The following is a 17,164-nucleotide window of genomic DNA, read 5'->3' on the forward strand; positions in this document are numbered from 1 at the left end:
GGGGCCCTATTAAGGCCATAAAGGTCTCTCTCCACAAAGAATAAACTTGGAGGGCAGAGCTGACGGAAAACCAGGATGGAAATAAACTTTTAAAGATGTTGATAAGTTGAAGATTTGTTTAGGAACCAGACTTTCTTGTCTACTCTGGCATTTTTTACCCTGTGCTTTGGCATACATAATGCCAGTCCACTGGTGTTAAAATACTTTAACAGTCTTATGCCTAATATTATGGCCCTCCTTGTTATAGATGCCAGATATATGATGAATAAGATAGGATCCCTCTAGAAGTAGTAGAGGAAAAAAATATAAACATGATTTTAATATAGTAATAGTTGTTACAGCAGATGATGTACAATGTGCTATGCTACACCATGGGAGTACAAAGGAAAGAATGTTTTCTACATTGAAGAATGGAGATATTCATCAGACTCTCATATAGAGAGTTTTATTTTTTTATTTTATTTTATTTTTTTAAAGATTTTATTTGTTTGACATAGAGAGATACAGTGAGAGAGGGAACACAAGCAGGGGGCATGGGAGAGGGAGAAGCAGGCCTTCTGCCAAGCAAGGAGCCCAATGCAAGCTCAATCCCCAGGACCCGGGGATCATGACCTGAGCCCAAGGCAAACGCCTAACAATTGAGCCACCCAGACGACCCCATATAGAGAGTTTTAGTGGGATAGGAGACTTCAGAACACAGAGGGGTAGCTTTTCTGTCTGTGAAGTTTTATTTACTTTCATTTATTGTAATGGTACCAGTGGCCTAAAGGAATAGCAGATTTTCAAGAGATGTGCTGGCCTTTTACTGTTGACATATTCCTAAGAAAGCAAATCTTGATATTATTCATAATCATTTTTATTCTTTTTTTAAAGATTTTTATTTATTTATTTGACAGAGATCACAAGCAGGCAGAGAGGCAGGCGGGGGGGGGGGAAGCAGGCTCCCTGCTGAGCAGAGAGCCCAATGTGGGGCTCTATCCCAGGACCCTGAAATCATGACCTGAGCCGAAGGCAGAGACTTAACCCACTGAGCCACCCAGGCACCCCCATTTTTATTCTTTTTAAAGGAATTTACATTTCTTATTATAATTTTTCTTAAAAAATTGACATATGTACAATATTATATATACATATACATAATATTTTGTGTATACAGTATATACATGAAAAAATATATATAATCAGGATGGGGAGAAAGGAAACAGTGTAAGATAGTAAGTGATAATATTAATTCTTAGTTTCTTCACATGGACTATAAATTTTTTTGTTGACTTCTTATAGGTCAAGGCAAAGAAGGAAATTGATCTGCTTCAAATTACATTTATAATGAAGCAACATATTAAGAAATTAATTTCTAAATTTTTACTTAAATCTGGAAAAATGATCAGTTGCAAGGTTCATAATGTTCATACAATATATTGTATGTTCAGGTGATACATAGAGATATTATATAGAAACTTCTATGTTATGGGGATCTGAGATATTTGTTATTATGGGCAGTGTTCTCAACACATTTGGCTATATTTGCTTTATTTTTCTTTCTTGTGTTGATCTCTGAGTGGAAACCCCTGTAGCTTCTTGTCCCAATTTTTCTGTGGTGAGCATTAGGTAAAATAGATTTGACAGTTTGAAATAGCACTTGAGGGCCACAGGGGCCTATGAATGGGCACGAGGAGATCTATGGACCTTGAAATTATATAGACAGTCTTGTGTGTGTGTACATGTATGCACAACCATTTTTTGGATAATGAGCCCAAGTTTTAATCAGATTCTCAAAAAGGATTCATAATGTAAAGAAAGGGTTTAAAAGCACTTATGCAGAGTATCAACTACATGGAGAGAATTTTTCTTCTTTATTTAAAGACAATCTGGAGAAATTCTAATGTAGGCAGTAAGCCCTCCAAAGTTGATTTGACCAGTATCTATAGGTGTGCCATATCACGTATTTACCAATCCAGAGACCCACATTCAGAGCCACTGAACTGTAGAGTTTTGCACAAAACCTTCTGGCTAATGCAATAAGGAAGGGCTGAAATCTTTTTCTCTATTTCATTCTGAGAGAAGAGGTGCTTTTTCTGATTTGCCTATATATAGCCATGAAGACAAATGGTAGCTGTACCCACAGGAGACTTTATAGATAGCTCTAGCCATTTGCCGAACGTTTAGAAAGGAACTTTTGGCAAGTTTGTTGTTGTTGTTTAAAAACATTTTATTTTCTTTGCTAAAGTTTTTATTTGATGAATAGCTTCAATGACATTAATTAAATATTTTGAAATTATAGGAATCATTTGGGGTATTTTATATCACTGAACAATTGATAGATATTGTCAGTACCTGAATGCCTCAATCACCTTTTCCACCACTACCAATCTAATTACAAATTCTGAAGAATTTACAGTTGTTACATCGGCCCAGTGTCAAAACCACTCCAAGCAAAGCTTGGAAATAGTATTAGATCCTCATTATCATTTGTAGCTGGTAACCATAATTAGTGTTGCTGTTTTCTTTTTTTTTTTTTTAAAGATTTTATTTATTTATTTGATAGACAAAGATCACAAGTAGGCAGAGGCAAGCAGAGAAAGAAGGGAGGGGGAAGCAGGCTCCCTGCTGAGCAGAGAGCCCAATGCAGGGCTCGATCCCAAGACCCTGAGATCATGACCTGAGCTGAAGGCAGAGGCTTAACCCACTGAGCCACCCAGGCGCCCCAGTGTTGCTGTTTTCCATCTGCCGTTTTAAAGTAGCCTGTCTTCCCAAACTCTTGCCACTTAGTTCTTAGGATTTCTTCATTTTTGTATCCTAAAGCGACTTTTATTTTTTCCCATCATGGCTGGAAGCCTATGCAGAGCTTCACATCATCTGACTGGACTCTTGGCTTCTATCCAGTTCTCCCTAGATTTTGTTTTCTTGGGCTAATTCATTTAATTGTCCTAGATATTTCTTGAGCTCCTTGTTTTCCTCCCTCTACCTAACTGAGCCTCTGTAAACACTGAACTTGGGAGAACCTTATGACATAATCCCTCTTTCTTTTTAGTTATCAGTGTCAGGTAGAAAATGATCTCCTTAGACACTATTAGACTCTGTTAGTGTTGAAGCTTGCACAATAATCTGGGTAGTCCCATATTGCTGGTTACTCTGCTTCCCCTGCTCCTAGATCTCAGTAGTCCTCTTTTCTAGGGTAACATGGGTCATAGATATGTATAGTAGTCATATATTTTAAGTTTGGCTGCCTAGAATGAAGATATTAGTGATTGTCATAAGGTTACAGAATTTGATTGTCTTGTTTATATTGGCAGTGTTCATTGTCCTGAAAAATTGTATGCATAAGGAATAAATCGCTGAATTAAAGTAAGTTTATATAAAGGTCTGTTTGTTCCAAAGCATTCCTGTAATTTCAGTTACATTAAGTTGAAAAAATAGAAGAAGTTTCCCTTCTACAATCTCTTTGAACAACACGTTATTTCTTAATGATGTAACACCACATGGTTTTGGTTTGGACTCCACTTCATTGTCTCCTCAAAGAATTTTGATTTTGTTTCTCTTTTCCCCTTTTATTTTGTTCTTGCTATGCAGCTATCTCATATCTTGTCATTGTCAATTCCCCTACCTTCCCATTCTCATTTGCTGTTATGTGTGACATGTGGTCTATTTTAGTAACATGTTTTCACATGTTAGGTTAGCTCAGAAGTCAGGCTTTCACTGTTTTCTGTAGATTATTCAAAACTGATTCAAGGTGATGTCAGTTATCCCTAACTTAGGATGAAGTATTGAATCTCAAGAATAGTGGACATTTTATTAAAATTTAGGAACATGATTTATTAAAATAAAAGTTGATCAAAATATCTTTAAAAGAAAAAAACAATGAAGCCTGAAAATATTTAAGTTAGTAAATTTTCTCTTTTTTCTTTTGAGCTTGATATCTCAGCAGTGTTTAGAAGCAGAATGACGATTATAAATGATAATGCATCCCACTTTGGTTTTTTTTTGGTTTTGTTTTTGTTTTTAAAGATTTTATTTATCCATTTAGAGAGAGCACAAGACAGGGGAGCTTCAGGGAGAATGAGAGAGCAGGCTTCCTGCTGAACAGGGAGCCCAACAAGGGGCTCCATCCCGGAACCCCAGGATCATGATCTGAGCTAAAGGCAGACATTTAGCCAACTGAGCCACCCAGGCACCCCTCTTCCCATCTTATTTGGCATTATTTTTTTTTTAAGATTTTATTTATTTATTTATTTGTCAGAGAGAGAAAGAGAGAGAGCGAATGCACAAGCAGGCGGAGCTGTAGGCAGAGGCAGAGAGAGAAGTAGGCTCCCCGCTGAACAAGGAGCCCGATGCGGGACTCGATCCCAGCACTCTGGGCTCATGACCTGAGCTGAAGGCAGTGGCTTAACTGACTGAGCCACCCAGATGTCCCTTATTTGGCATTATTTACCCAGAAATCTTTTGGTGGCTGCTAACAAAATAAAAAATAAAATTATTTTAATTAATAGATGTGAAAATTCAGGTAAAGAATAATAGCATCCTTAAGGACCTATAAGATCATTTATCCTATATCTCTAGCTGCATATACCTTTCAACTTTAGTGTGTCTATTGGTTCAGAGTTTCATGAGAGAAATAGAACCAGTAGGATATTCATGACCGTGAGGTTGGGCGGGCTATCAAGGATAAGCTATCAAGGATAAGCTGTACTCTTGGACAGAAGCTGAAGCTGCAGTCCATGAGCAGAATTTCTTCTTCAGAGAAGCCTCAATTCTGCTATTTAATCATTGCAAATGATCAAATCAGAATCACCCACATTATCTAGGATAATCTTCCTTACTTGAAGTGATTATAGATCTTGATCATTTATAGCAAATACTTTTTTAAAAATTTTATTTATTTTATTATTTGACAGACAGAGATCACAATTAGGCAGAGAGGCAGGCAGAGAGAGAGGAAGGGAAACAGGCTCTCCATTCAGCAGAGAGCCCAATGTGGGGCTTGATCCCAGGACCCTAGGATCATGACCTGAGCCGAAGGCAGAGGCTAACCCACTGAGCCACCCAGGCGCCCCCATAGCAATATACTTTTATAGTAACACCTAGATTAGCATTTGAGTAACTGAAAACTATAGCATAGTTGTGTTGACTCATAAAACTAACCATCCGGTGACCTAGTAACAATACTGTTTTATTTTGTTTTGTTTTTTTTCTAAAGATTTTATTCATTTGTTTGACAGAGAGAGATCACAAGTAGGCAGAGAGGCAGGCAGAGAGAGAGGAAGGGAAGCAGGCTCCCTGCTGAGCAGAAAGCCGGATGCAGGGCTTGATCCTAATACCCTGAGACCATGACCTGAGCCAAAGGCAGAGGCTTAACCCTCTGAGCCACCCAGGAGCCCCACAATACTGGTTTTTAAGAACAGAATTTGTATTTTTCAGTTTTACTATCTGAACATTTATTTAGATACTATATTTAAAAAGTGATGAGCTAGCCTCAGTTTTTATTGTAACAAAAGAATGATATAGTTACTGTTATCTAATAACCTAACACACTCACAATTTACCTTTCTTTCTCTTAAGTTAAAAAAATTTCATTTAAATCTTTCTTCTAGTTCCTCTCCTCATTCAACTCCTTTATTAAATCTTTCTGGCTTAATATTGTACCCTCTTCAGTTTTTTAGCATTGACTTAAAACATACAGTTCAGGCTGTATTTACACTACAGTGATACTTGGCATTCATCAAATATTTGTTAGAAGAGAGATTATTTCACAGTTTTTGTATGTTCCACTCTTTAAAGTTCATCTTCATGTCACATTTGTTTTTTATAAATAATGCCACTACATTGCTGACTTTTGTTTGGCACATTGTGATTCCCAGATATTTTTGTCATATTTTATTCTGTGAAACTATATTGTTTTTATAACAAACAGAAGTTATTTTCAAACAGTGGTCCAGAGTTTCAGGATGAAGACTCTCTAATGATTTCTTGAAAAAATGGTTCATATTGGAAACATTGTTTTGGTGTACATTCTATTACCTCTGGGAGAAACTTTGATATTTTGCCAAGGATTATGTCTCCACTGTATTAAAATAATGGTTCAGAGTTCCATAGAATCCTGAAATTTTGGCAAACTCTGTTTTATGATATTTTGAAGGAGTTTCTAGAAGAAGCCTGACAGTTTTTTTTTTTTTTTCCTAAATTATTTTAAGCCTGACCAATTAGGCTAGTGCCAAACACTTCGAAAATCTCTCATGGATATGGACATTTATGAATATCCAACTTAAAATTATAAATTAATGGAAAATACACATATTAATGAACTCAGATATTTTTGTTTTATATTAAAATAAGCACTATTGAGGACTTATTATGCCTAGTTTATAATGTAGGCATATAATTTTGTATGCAGGACAGATCTCTATTTAGATAATGACTATCTTCACATAAGACTCTTATTCATTTCTAATGGTTACATCATACCTCTTTGCTCAAGCTCATTTAGCCAACAAGTATTTTTATCTTAGATACTAATATGTCTGAGGTGCCAGTTCTAGACACTGATGATACATTTAGAACAAGACCAACATGTTCCTGCCATCATGAAACGTATTATGTAGTGGAGGAAAAAAGACATTAAATAGAGGGGCACCGGGGTGGGTGGCTCAGTGGGTTAAGCCTCTGCCTTTGGCTCAGGTCATAATCTCAGGGTCCTGGGATAAAGCCCCATATCGGGCTCTCTGCTCAGCGGAGAGCCTGCTTCCCCCCCTCTCTGCCTGCCTCTGCCTACTTGTGATCTCTGTCAAATAAATAAATAAAATATTTTTAAAAAAGACATTAAATAGAAATGTATACAAATCCTTAGAGTTGAAGTAAGTGCTACTGAAGAAAAGTACAGTGCAGAATAGATTATATGATAGGAGGAGCAAATTGATTTGGGGGCACCAGTAAAGTGTTCCTTATGGAAGTCATATTTAACCAAGGAATGAATAATAATAATAGCAAATACTTATGTGCCGGGCACTATTCTTGATCCCTATTACACGTTAACTTATTTTTTTTTTTTAATAATTTTATTTTTTATAAACATATATATATATATATATTTTTTCCCCCAGGGGTACAGGTCTGTGAATCTCCACGTTTACAAACTTCACAGCACTCACCATAGCACATACCCTACCCAATGTCCATAACCCCCCCCAACCCCCCTCTGCCCAGCAACCCTCAGTTTGTTTTGTGAGATTAAGAGTCACTTATGGTTTGACACGTTAACTTATTTTAACCTAACAACAACTCTATGAGGTAGGTGCTATTTTTTCCCTCATTTTATAGAAGAGGAAACTATGGCACAGAAAAAGAAGCAAACTTGTCCAAGGTCGCATAGCTAATGAGTAGTAAACCTGGAATTTGAGCTTAGATGGAAGAGTCTGTGCTTTTAACCTCTGTGTTTTATGATAGGAGTTAGCTGGGAGATGAGAATGAGGAAGATCATTTCAGACAATGAGAACCAATGTGCTAATACCTTAAGCAAGATGGGGAAGAGAAGGCTAGCATTACTGGAAGTTGGTAAGCCAAAGTAATAAAAGATGAAACTAAAGAGGACATTTGGATTTATTATTATTTTATCACTGAGACTTTAGTATGAAAATATGATGGATGGTAATAAGAATTAATGTGAGATAAGTTAAGGTACATTGTACTCTCATATTAAGAGGATCCTAACTTGGACCCAGTTTGTGTGGAGCAAACTAAAGATTCTGGAAACATTTGGGAGATAGAGATAGCAGGACTTTCGTTTGGATTTGAGAAAGGAGGATTATTCCCAAGTTTATTAATTAATAATAAGTGTATTATTCCTAAGTTTCTAGCTGATGGAGCTGGCAGGATGGTGGTACCATTTACTGAAGACTCAAGAACAGGTTTCAGGAACAAAGTATAAGTTCAGTTTGAGTTCTGTCAAGTTAGAGGTGACTTTTATATTAAAGTGAGAAATTTTCTGTAAAAGCCTGGAATGCAGAAGGGAGTTCAGGGCTTGAAATAAAATTTGCAAATTTTCAGCCATGGGAGTAAATGAAGAGAAAACACAGTATGAAGACCCCGAATCAAAAGTAGAGGAACTAGAAGCATCAGTTAGGGGTGCCATTGTACAGAGGAGACTAAGGGGAGGCAGCCAGATAGGTATTAGGAAAACTGGCATAATGTTGTAAGATGAAAGCAAATAACTACACAGTTGCTTCAAGGTCAACTTTGTGTTTTTTTCTTTATTGTGTTTTTTTCTTTATTGAAGAACTGATTTTCTTTCTTACTCTTTTTTTCCTTTTTCCCCCTTGTTAAATATTCTTTCAAATTTAGTTTTCTTTAAGTTCTTATTTAGATCACTTGCAGTCTTTCATCTGAAAGTGATCACTTTAATTTAGAGCTTTTTTCATTTTCTGTTTCAGATCATTCGGTGTAATGCTACCCCCTCAGAGAGTTTCCTCTTCCAAGATTTGACCCATGTAATATACTGCCCTCATACCTTACATGATTGCCTGTGTACCACTGTCCTTCATCTCTACTCCCACATGCAAGACCTTACCTTGAGCCAGTTGTTACTGAGAGTTGTTCCTTTTGCTGGATCTCCTACTCTGGAATTCTCCTTTCCCATATGCTGTTCTCTCATTTTTTCTACCTTTCCTACTTTTCATTTTCATCAAAACTCTTTGCAGTGATCAGTATTCCCAATCTCTTTGCACTCTCCTTTGTTTCATCCTAGTCTGCCACCCATATTTTGTGTTAATCTTATTCCTCATCTATCTTATTTGCATAGATATTCACAAAACTCCACAATTTCTTTTAAACCTGTGACCTCTCCTGAAATGACCTTATCAAATTCCCAAACACTTGTAAGCTCATTAATACTCTCTCACTACTCTTACATGCATTCATTAAAAAAAAAAAAAAAAAAAAGTGGGGGGTGCGCATCTGGGTAGTTCAGTTGTTGGGCATCTGCCTGTGGCTCGGGTCATGGTCCTGGGGTCCTGGGATTGGGCCCTGCATCGGGCTCCCAGCTCGGCAGAAGGCCTGCTTCTCCTTTTCCCACTCCTCCTGCTTGTGTTCCCACTCTCACTGTCTCTCATTCAAATAAATAAATAAAAACTTTTTTAAAAAAGATTTAAAAAAATGAGGGGTGTGCTTGGGTGGCACAGTTGGTTAAGGTCTGCATTCAGCCCCATCTGTGATCTCAGGGTCCTGGGATTGAGCACCACATTAGGCTCTCTGCCCAGTGGGGAGAGCTCTCACTCTCTCTCTCAAATAAATACATAAAATCTTTTTTAAAAATGTGTCAAACAATGTGTTAGTCATTAGGGATAAATGATGGGAAAAAAATGTATGGTCTGACCCTCAGAACTATGCTAATTCTTTATCTGTTGGAAAATAAAAATTACATCATAATATTGATGGTACCCACCAAAATTTTATATTATTACTTAATCTCAGCAGGTCCCATGATGTTACAAATAATCCCAAACCAATTTTCTGTTCTTTCTTCATAGTCATGATTCAGAACATTTCTACTTTTCTCAAATTTCTGAACTCAGTTGCAAAACCTTGTGTTTGAACCAGACTGCCAAGACAATTTGTCCCTAGCTCCCAATTTCCCCTTCACATCAAAATTTCTTTGTATCTTCATCCAAGTTTGTCCTTTTCCTAATCTGTGTCAGAAGAAGGGTCACTTCTTTTTTCCAAAGGTAAAACTTTTCCATCTGTTTTTCCTGGTGCACATGGGAGAAACTCTAGACAAAAACACAAGATGACGTGAAATTGTTATTTAATGTACTCTTTTATTACACATTTATTCTGTTGTATAGATCTGGTAATTATGTAGTTAATGTAGAGTCTAAAAAACTCTTACAGTGCTATTAGTACTATAATATCTTTAATGGACTATATTATTTTGTTATTAAACATTTTGTTAATCAAATGTAAAGTGGATTTGCTTTGTTTTACTCAGAAAGACTGGTGGTGGTAGCTGAACACTGTGAACGGAGTCTAGAAGACTTGCTTCGAGAGAGGAAACCTGTGAGGTACTGTGTAATATCAGGGCGATTAAATGAAAAGCAGAAATTGGCAAACAAAAAGGCATAACAAGAAACTGCAGAGTTTTCGTTTCTTCTGTTACTTGTTTAATAATAAAATCCAGGTGCAAATTTTTATTTTAGGAAATTTAATTCACAGGCCCCATAGAAATTCAAAATTGACATTGTCCAGTGTTCAGCTTTTGTGAGGTAGGCATTCTACAAAGTACTTGACAAAAAAAATTCCTGAAGAGGATATATATGAAAATTTGAAATGTTTTTCCAGTACTAAACATTTCTCTAGCTGAGATTGAGAGTATTTTCCTGTAAGTAGTACATAGTAACTACTAACAGAATGCTGGTATTCCTAGGGACATAGTGAACTGTGTTAAGGAAAGGCCATATTGAAGGGTAGAGAGAAATAATAACCATGGCTTAGATAGAATTTACTGATATAGTTTAAATTCAATTATTTCAATGACTCAGTAACTTGACTTTCTATCTCAGGCATTCTTGTCAAGAAGAGTAGGTGGTATATATGTTATTACAAATATACTACTAAATGAATTTTTATAAATTTTCTGAAATTATCTTAAAATCATAAAAAATATCCTTTTAATGAATAAAGAAAGTTGTACTAAGCCAATGAAAAATACTTGCCATAAGTCTTTATAGGATTATAATTATCCATCCTCTTTTAAGGAAATATTCTCATTCTTGGTAATTGCTTTTTAATCACTGCTATATCCTAGATGAAAACAAATTTTTTTTGAGGGAGGAAAAAATACATATATTGTTAAATGGTAGTTATTTAATAAAAGCAAAACAAATTAACTGTATAAAAATACGTTCCTTGATACTTTAAATGATTTGGTTTTAAGTGATCTCTAGAATGAAAGATGCAGATACCAGGCATACCCATTTACTTGCTTCTTTGGAAGAGTCTGACCTGACCATCCATAATAAAAGTGACTTCTCTATATATTTAGAAATACCTTAACCTTATTTTAGTGAATATGTTTTTATAATTTTTACATGTAAAAAAATTTTTTTTAATTTCTTTTCAGCGTAACAGTATTCATTGTTTTTGCACCACACCCAGTATTCCATGCAATCCGTGCCCTCTCTAATACCCACCACCTGGTTCCCCCAACCTCCCACCCCCCGACCCTTCAAACCCCTCAGATTGTTTTTCAGAGTCCATAGTCTCTCATGGTTCACCTCCTGTTCCAATTTCCCTCAACTCCCTACATGTAAAAACCTTATAATTTTAAGAACATATTCTGTTTGCTATTTAGTTCTAGAATGATGAAAACTTTTGGTGATAGATATATAAAACAGTACTCAACTCTGGTTGGGGGAAGGAGTAATGTAAGAACTGACTCAAAATAGCCTTGAGAAAACTATCCAGAGTAATGGAAATTTTTTACATCTCTTGATCATGGTATTACTTATGTGGTGCATGTTCTTGCAAAACTTGTCAAAATTCCTGAAATATACACTTCAGATTTGTGTATTTCACCCATGTAAATTATGCCTCAATTAAAATAAAACAAAAACGTGATCCATTATTTACTTAGCTTGAGTTCTAAATCCCTCATAAAGCAACAGTATTATGTTGTTAATGAAGGTAGTTGATCCAATGGCATACCTATTTGTATTTCTTTCTTTAAGAAGAAATAGTATGAATTAGTTGTGCTGCTTAGCCAATACCTCACCACTTAGTGGTTTAAAAACAACAAACATTTATCATTTCATATAATTTCTACAGGTCAAGAATTCAGGAATGAATTAGTGGGATGGTTTTACTCAGGATCTCATGAGGTTGCAGTCAAGTGGAGCTGTAATCATCTGAAAGCTTGACAGGCTAGATGATCTAAGGTAGTTCACTTATTTGGTGCCAGTTGTTGACTGTAAGCTTTAATTCTTTCCCATCTTGAAGGCTTTTCAACACTGGTCTCTTCTATCCTCACAACATGGGATTGGCTTCTCTCAGAATGAGCAATCTAAGAGAGAAAAGAAAGCAAGGTGGAAGCTTCTATGCCTTTTATGACCTACCCTCAGGAACCACACACCCATCAATTTCTGCAGTTGTCTGCTGGATACAGAAGTCAACTATTAATTCTATTCACTGTGGAGGGGACTACCTAAGAATGTGAATCTCAGAAGTCAAGGGTCATTGAGGATCACCTTAGAAGCTGGCTATCACACAAGTCTTAGAGATCATACAAGTACTTAAAAAAAACAGTAGTGAAATACTAACTGACATTAATACTAATTGAAAAATAACTAAAGTTCTTAAAATTATTTAGTATTGATTTAGGCTACTTGTGACAGAAGAAAGGAAGATGTTTACACTATGAAGAGAAGGTAGAGTATTAAGGGAATATCCAAAAGTACTAGAGGTGGAATGGACATGGCTATACTAAGATCAGAATTGGTCCACATTCTGAAAATTGATGTTACCCATGGGCTTGTGCTCCCACCATTCTGGAGGACACTATAAGCTACAACTAGAGTAGTTCTCTGGTCATCAGAGTGGTAGTAACGATAGAATGTTCCTTCTGATCTTGAAATTTCCCCCTCTTCCCATACTTGTCCTTCCTTTGCTTACTGAAAAAACTGAAGCAGAAGAGAGACTCTGGTGACTCAGAAGACAAATTTCCATTTTCATCATTTTACTTCAACTCTCTCCTTTTACTTTTTTTTTTTTTAACTTTCAATTGTACTATATATAAGGATACAGTCAATATTACTTTGCCACTAAGATTAAACCATTAGCTTGTGGAAGGTTTTACTTTCCTGTGTTCCTCATGCTTTATCTTTGTTTTAGATATAAATCTGATAGCAGTGAACACTAGTAGTGTCAATAGTATAAAGGTGTAAAGAAGCCACCTTTTTTCAATATGTCTTCATGAACATAAAATCTTACAGATGGAAGCATACTCTTTGAGTAGATAGATAAACATGAATAGGATTAAATGCAAATTTCATAGTCTTTCATTCCATTTACATTTCTTTTTATTTATTTATTTTTTATTAACATATAATATATTATTTGTTTTAGGAGTACAGGTATGTGATTCGTTAGTCTTACACAATTCACAGCATTCACAATAACACATACCCTCCCCAATGTCTGTCCCCCAGCCGCCCCATCCCCCCCACTCCCCTCCACTCCAGCAACCCTCAGTTTATTTCCTGAGATTAAGAGTCTCTTATGGTTTCATCTTACCCCCCCTTCCCTTATGACCCTCTGTCTTGCTTCTCAAATTCCTCGTATCAATGAGATCACATGATAATTGTCTTTCTCTGAATGACTTATTTCAGTTCGCATAATACCCTCTAGTTCCATCCACATGCCATTTACTTTTCTAATAGTCTGTTTCATTTACATAAAATAGAACATACGGTAGTTTTTTTGGGTCTTTGTAATTTCTTCAAGTAAGATATTTATCTTTTTTTTTTTTTTAATTTTATTTATTTGACACAGAGAGCGAGATCACAAGCAGGCAGAGAGGCAGGCAGAGAGAGGAAGGGAAGCAGGCTCCCTGCTGAGCAGAAAGCCCAGTGCAGGGCTCGATCCCAGAACCGTGGGATCATGACCTGAGCCGAAGGCAGAGGCTTTAACCCACTGAGCCACCCAGGTGCCCCGAAGTAAGATATTTAAACATTTTTGTAAGTAAAGTACTATTTTCTAATCCTTCTGGTAACAGACTAAAATTCAGTGTTTTCTTCATTCATTTTGGAATATAACATTCAGCACTTACTGCCTTTGAGTAGATCTGATTCTGTCAGGTTCAGTTCCAAGTTGTTATCTGATCCATCCATCTAAATTAGCTTTGTTGAAAACTATTTGACTTTCCACATATTTGGATTACATTAGTCTCCAGTAACAGAGCAGATTTCATGTGCAGAGTTGCTGTGCTGTAATTTTAATTAATTCTATAACCTGTTTATGGAAAGTGAGAAGATGTTCTTATGGCTTATAAATCATATAAATTTCCCCCCTACTGCCAAAAGTAAGCACCCTGCACCTGTAAGAGAGGCTGATGCAAAGTAAACAGGAAATCTATTTAGATGGGCTTGCAATTTGAGACCCCCCTGATTTTTACTTGTCCATCTGTCTCTAACTGTTGTAAAACTGTAAGCTGCCAGTTGTCTGGTAGTTATTTGCAGCGCATTGTCTAAATTTAAACATCATCCAAGGCATATATCTTACTGGATTTATATTTTGAAGAAAAATTTAAGTCTTGTAAAATTGGTGAGACGGGGAGTAGGGAAATGAAAATTAGAAAATTAGAGAAGTGTCTAGTGTCAATTTACTCTCATATTTTGTAACACACTTAATATCATTGAACTAAGCAGTATTGTACTAAAACCATCATAGTAGTAATCCATATTACAAATATAACTTAAAACTATCTTGAGGTTTCAGATTGCACTAAAAAACCAAGCATCTTCTTTTTTTTTAATATTAATGGCCCTAAAACTTTTTTGAGAATTTATATTATCCAAACAGAAAATAGTGATTTTGTGCTGTGACCTGGAGGTATTTATCAAGTCAGTCTCTTATAAAATAATGTTATTTTTACAGATAGCTTGCTGATCTGGTTTGAAAGAGAAAACTCACCATTTTCTTTATAGTTTATTCAAGCTCAAATATGAGGAATTAATTTTTAGAGAATACTGCTCTCTCTTCAGTGGCTTTTATATGTTACTTGTGCCAGAGTTTGATCTTGCCAATATTTCTCTCCAGTTTCAGTTAATGATCAAAATTATTTGTTGGAAACATAGAAGCATGGAATTCAATTAAATTCCTATAACCAGTAGGTTTCAAGAAACAAAGTACAGCATTTGGAAGGTTTGTTTGAAGTCATCTCATATTTGGTGCCTGTGAATCTATTTAATTGCTACCCTAAAGCCATATTCAAGATACTGAAAGTGAGGAAATTTAAATCTCAACTCCTTTCAAAAATATTTTCCAAGAATGTTAAAACATACCTTCATCACTCCTCTTAAAGCAAGCATGAGAAAATGGTTTGCCTTTTAAGTCTAGGTGCTATTTGGAAAATATTTCCCTTTTGTGTTAGTTTTATTCAGAGCATGTACTTTTGCCTAATCTGTAGCAGTGTCAGCAAGTGTAGTTCATAGACAGATAGATATTCAGCAGAGTTTTGGCATGTGGAGTAAAGTTTCTGCATTGTCCCTAAATTTGCAAGTGAAGGCAGGGTGAGTAGTGCAGGCATGTTTCTTTAATAAAATGTTTGTCATATGTTTTTAGGGTTACGGTTTTGAAAATTTACCAGAGAACCATCAGCATAGCAGAGGTTACACATGGTTATACATGGAGACTTTGATGGGAAGCAGGCTATGTCTGCAGCTGTTCACTAGCTTGATGGAAAACATGATCTGACTTACTTGGATGAGTAAGTTTTATTTGCCCCTATTAAAAGATTGCCTACTCACTGAATTAGATACTCTAAAGAATTTTGGACACATTTTAGAGCACCGTCTATAGATGCATAATGACCCACAGGTCTCACAGTCATCAGAAATGGATACTAGATATTCTTATTTTAGAAAATAACCTTATAGTAGAAGTTTAAGCTCGTGTACATTTTTTTTTCCTTCAAGGGCCCTCATTTCAAAATTCATTTGAAATTATTCTACTGTAGTCAAGTAACTTAGAGATTTATATAACTGGTGTATACTTTTCTTCCTATTTTACTTGTTTTGTTTAAGGATGGAAAATAGTACCAAAGATGTACTTCACTCAGGCTTGGAATCTTGCAGTTATCTTTCGCTTTCTTCCTCCTTTGTACCCTATATCCTGTTAGCCATCAAGTATCATTAATACAACCTTGGTGGTATTTCTCACATCTCTACTGTTTTCTACATTCTTTAGTTTAGGCCTTTATTAACAAACTGCTTGACTATTGCATTACAACATTCTCCTAACTGGTCTTCCTTAGTATACTGAGCTGTTAGTATACTCCTTACTACTTTCTGCTGCTATATTATTATTTTTAAAAATCAGTCCATTCCCTGCTCAGAAACACTAGGTGGCTGTCACTTTTGTGTTTGGGGGGAGGGGGGAAGGTGCATTTTATAGGCATAGGATCTAACTTCAATCAAACTCTCTAAATTAGCACCAGGGAACTGACATATAATATGAAGACTGAGCTGTCCTTTTGTCCAAATGTATATCTCCAATCTTTGGCATGATGTATAGCACTTTTTAAAATTATTCACTTACCTCCATCTTTCTAGACCATACCGCTGAGCCAAAGCAAAAATTTTTTCCTACTCCAAATTTCTTTATTACATTGAATCTCTCCAGTTGTAAAGTGCCTTTTCCCTTTTAGCTTGTAACTGTTTGCCTGCAGGAGCACCTGCGTGGCTCAGGTAGTTGAACACCACTCTTGGTTTCAGCTCAGGTCATGGTCTCAGGATCTTGAGATCAAGCCCCATGTCTGACTGTGCGCTTAATGGGGAGTCTGCTTGAGATTCTCTCTGCCCCTCTGCCTTTGTACCTCCCCTCATTCACGTTTGTGTGCGTGCTCTCTCTCTCTCTTTCTCTCTCTTTCAAATAAATAAAATAAAAATAATTGTTTGCTTGCAATCATAGAATTATGGAAGCTATGATTTGCCTTCCCTAATTAACCATGCATTTTTAACATGCATACCATAATATTTTAATTTTTCTATCTCCTAAAATTGTCAGCCTAAGAGTTTGCATATAGTTAGTGTGTTATAAATGAATAATTAAGTGAACTAATTGTGTTTTTAGTTTAGTCTTGCAGTTCAAACTATATTTCCCTATCATCTTCCTTTTAACTATGTACCATAATTTTATTTCCCAGACAAATTAGTTTTGGTGAAAGTCTGATGCAAATGTTATCTTGATGATTTGTTTATTATTTTCTTCGAATTTTTTTTAAATAGAATAAGTAAAAAAAAAATATTCATTTCCTTTCTCACGGCTCTGGAGAAAAAAATCTAAATTCATTTTAAGATGTTGGCAGAATCCAGTTTCTTCCAATGATAGCAGTGACATTCCTATTTCCTTGATTACTATCAACCAGAGGCTGCTCTCGGCTTCTGGAAGCCATCTGTACTCCTTG

The 17,164-nt window shown here is 35.9% G+C and overlaps 1 protein-coding gene across 2 annotated transcripts in view; it reads left to right on the forward strand.

The window, feature by feature from the left end:
- TBCK (TBC1 domain containing kinase) overlaps positions 1 to 17,164 on the forward strand; it is a 207,843-nt gene that overhangs the window by 10,620 nt on the left and 180,059 nt on the right. For both annotated transcript variants that reach the window (XM_032860374.1, XM_032860366.1), the window contains exon 3: positions 9,974 to 10,046. In XM_032860374.1, the coding sequence (XP_032716265.1) occupies positions 9,974 to 10,046 (73 nt within the window). The remainder of the gene's footprint in view (positions 1 to 9,973; positions 10,047 to 17,164) is intronic.

The sequence above is a fragment of the Lontra canadensis genome, unplaced genomic scaffold (genome assembly GCF_010015895.1).
Source record: "Lontra canadensis isolate GAN:19392208 unplaced genomic scaffold, GSC_riverotter_1.0 scaffold1, whole genome shotgun sequence".
Taxonomy (NCBI): domain Eukaryota; kingdom Metazoa; phylum Chordata; class Mammalia; order Carnivora; family Mustelidae; genus Lontra; species Lontra canadensis.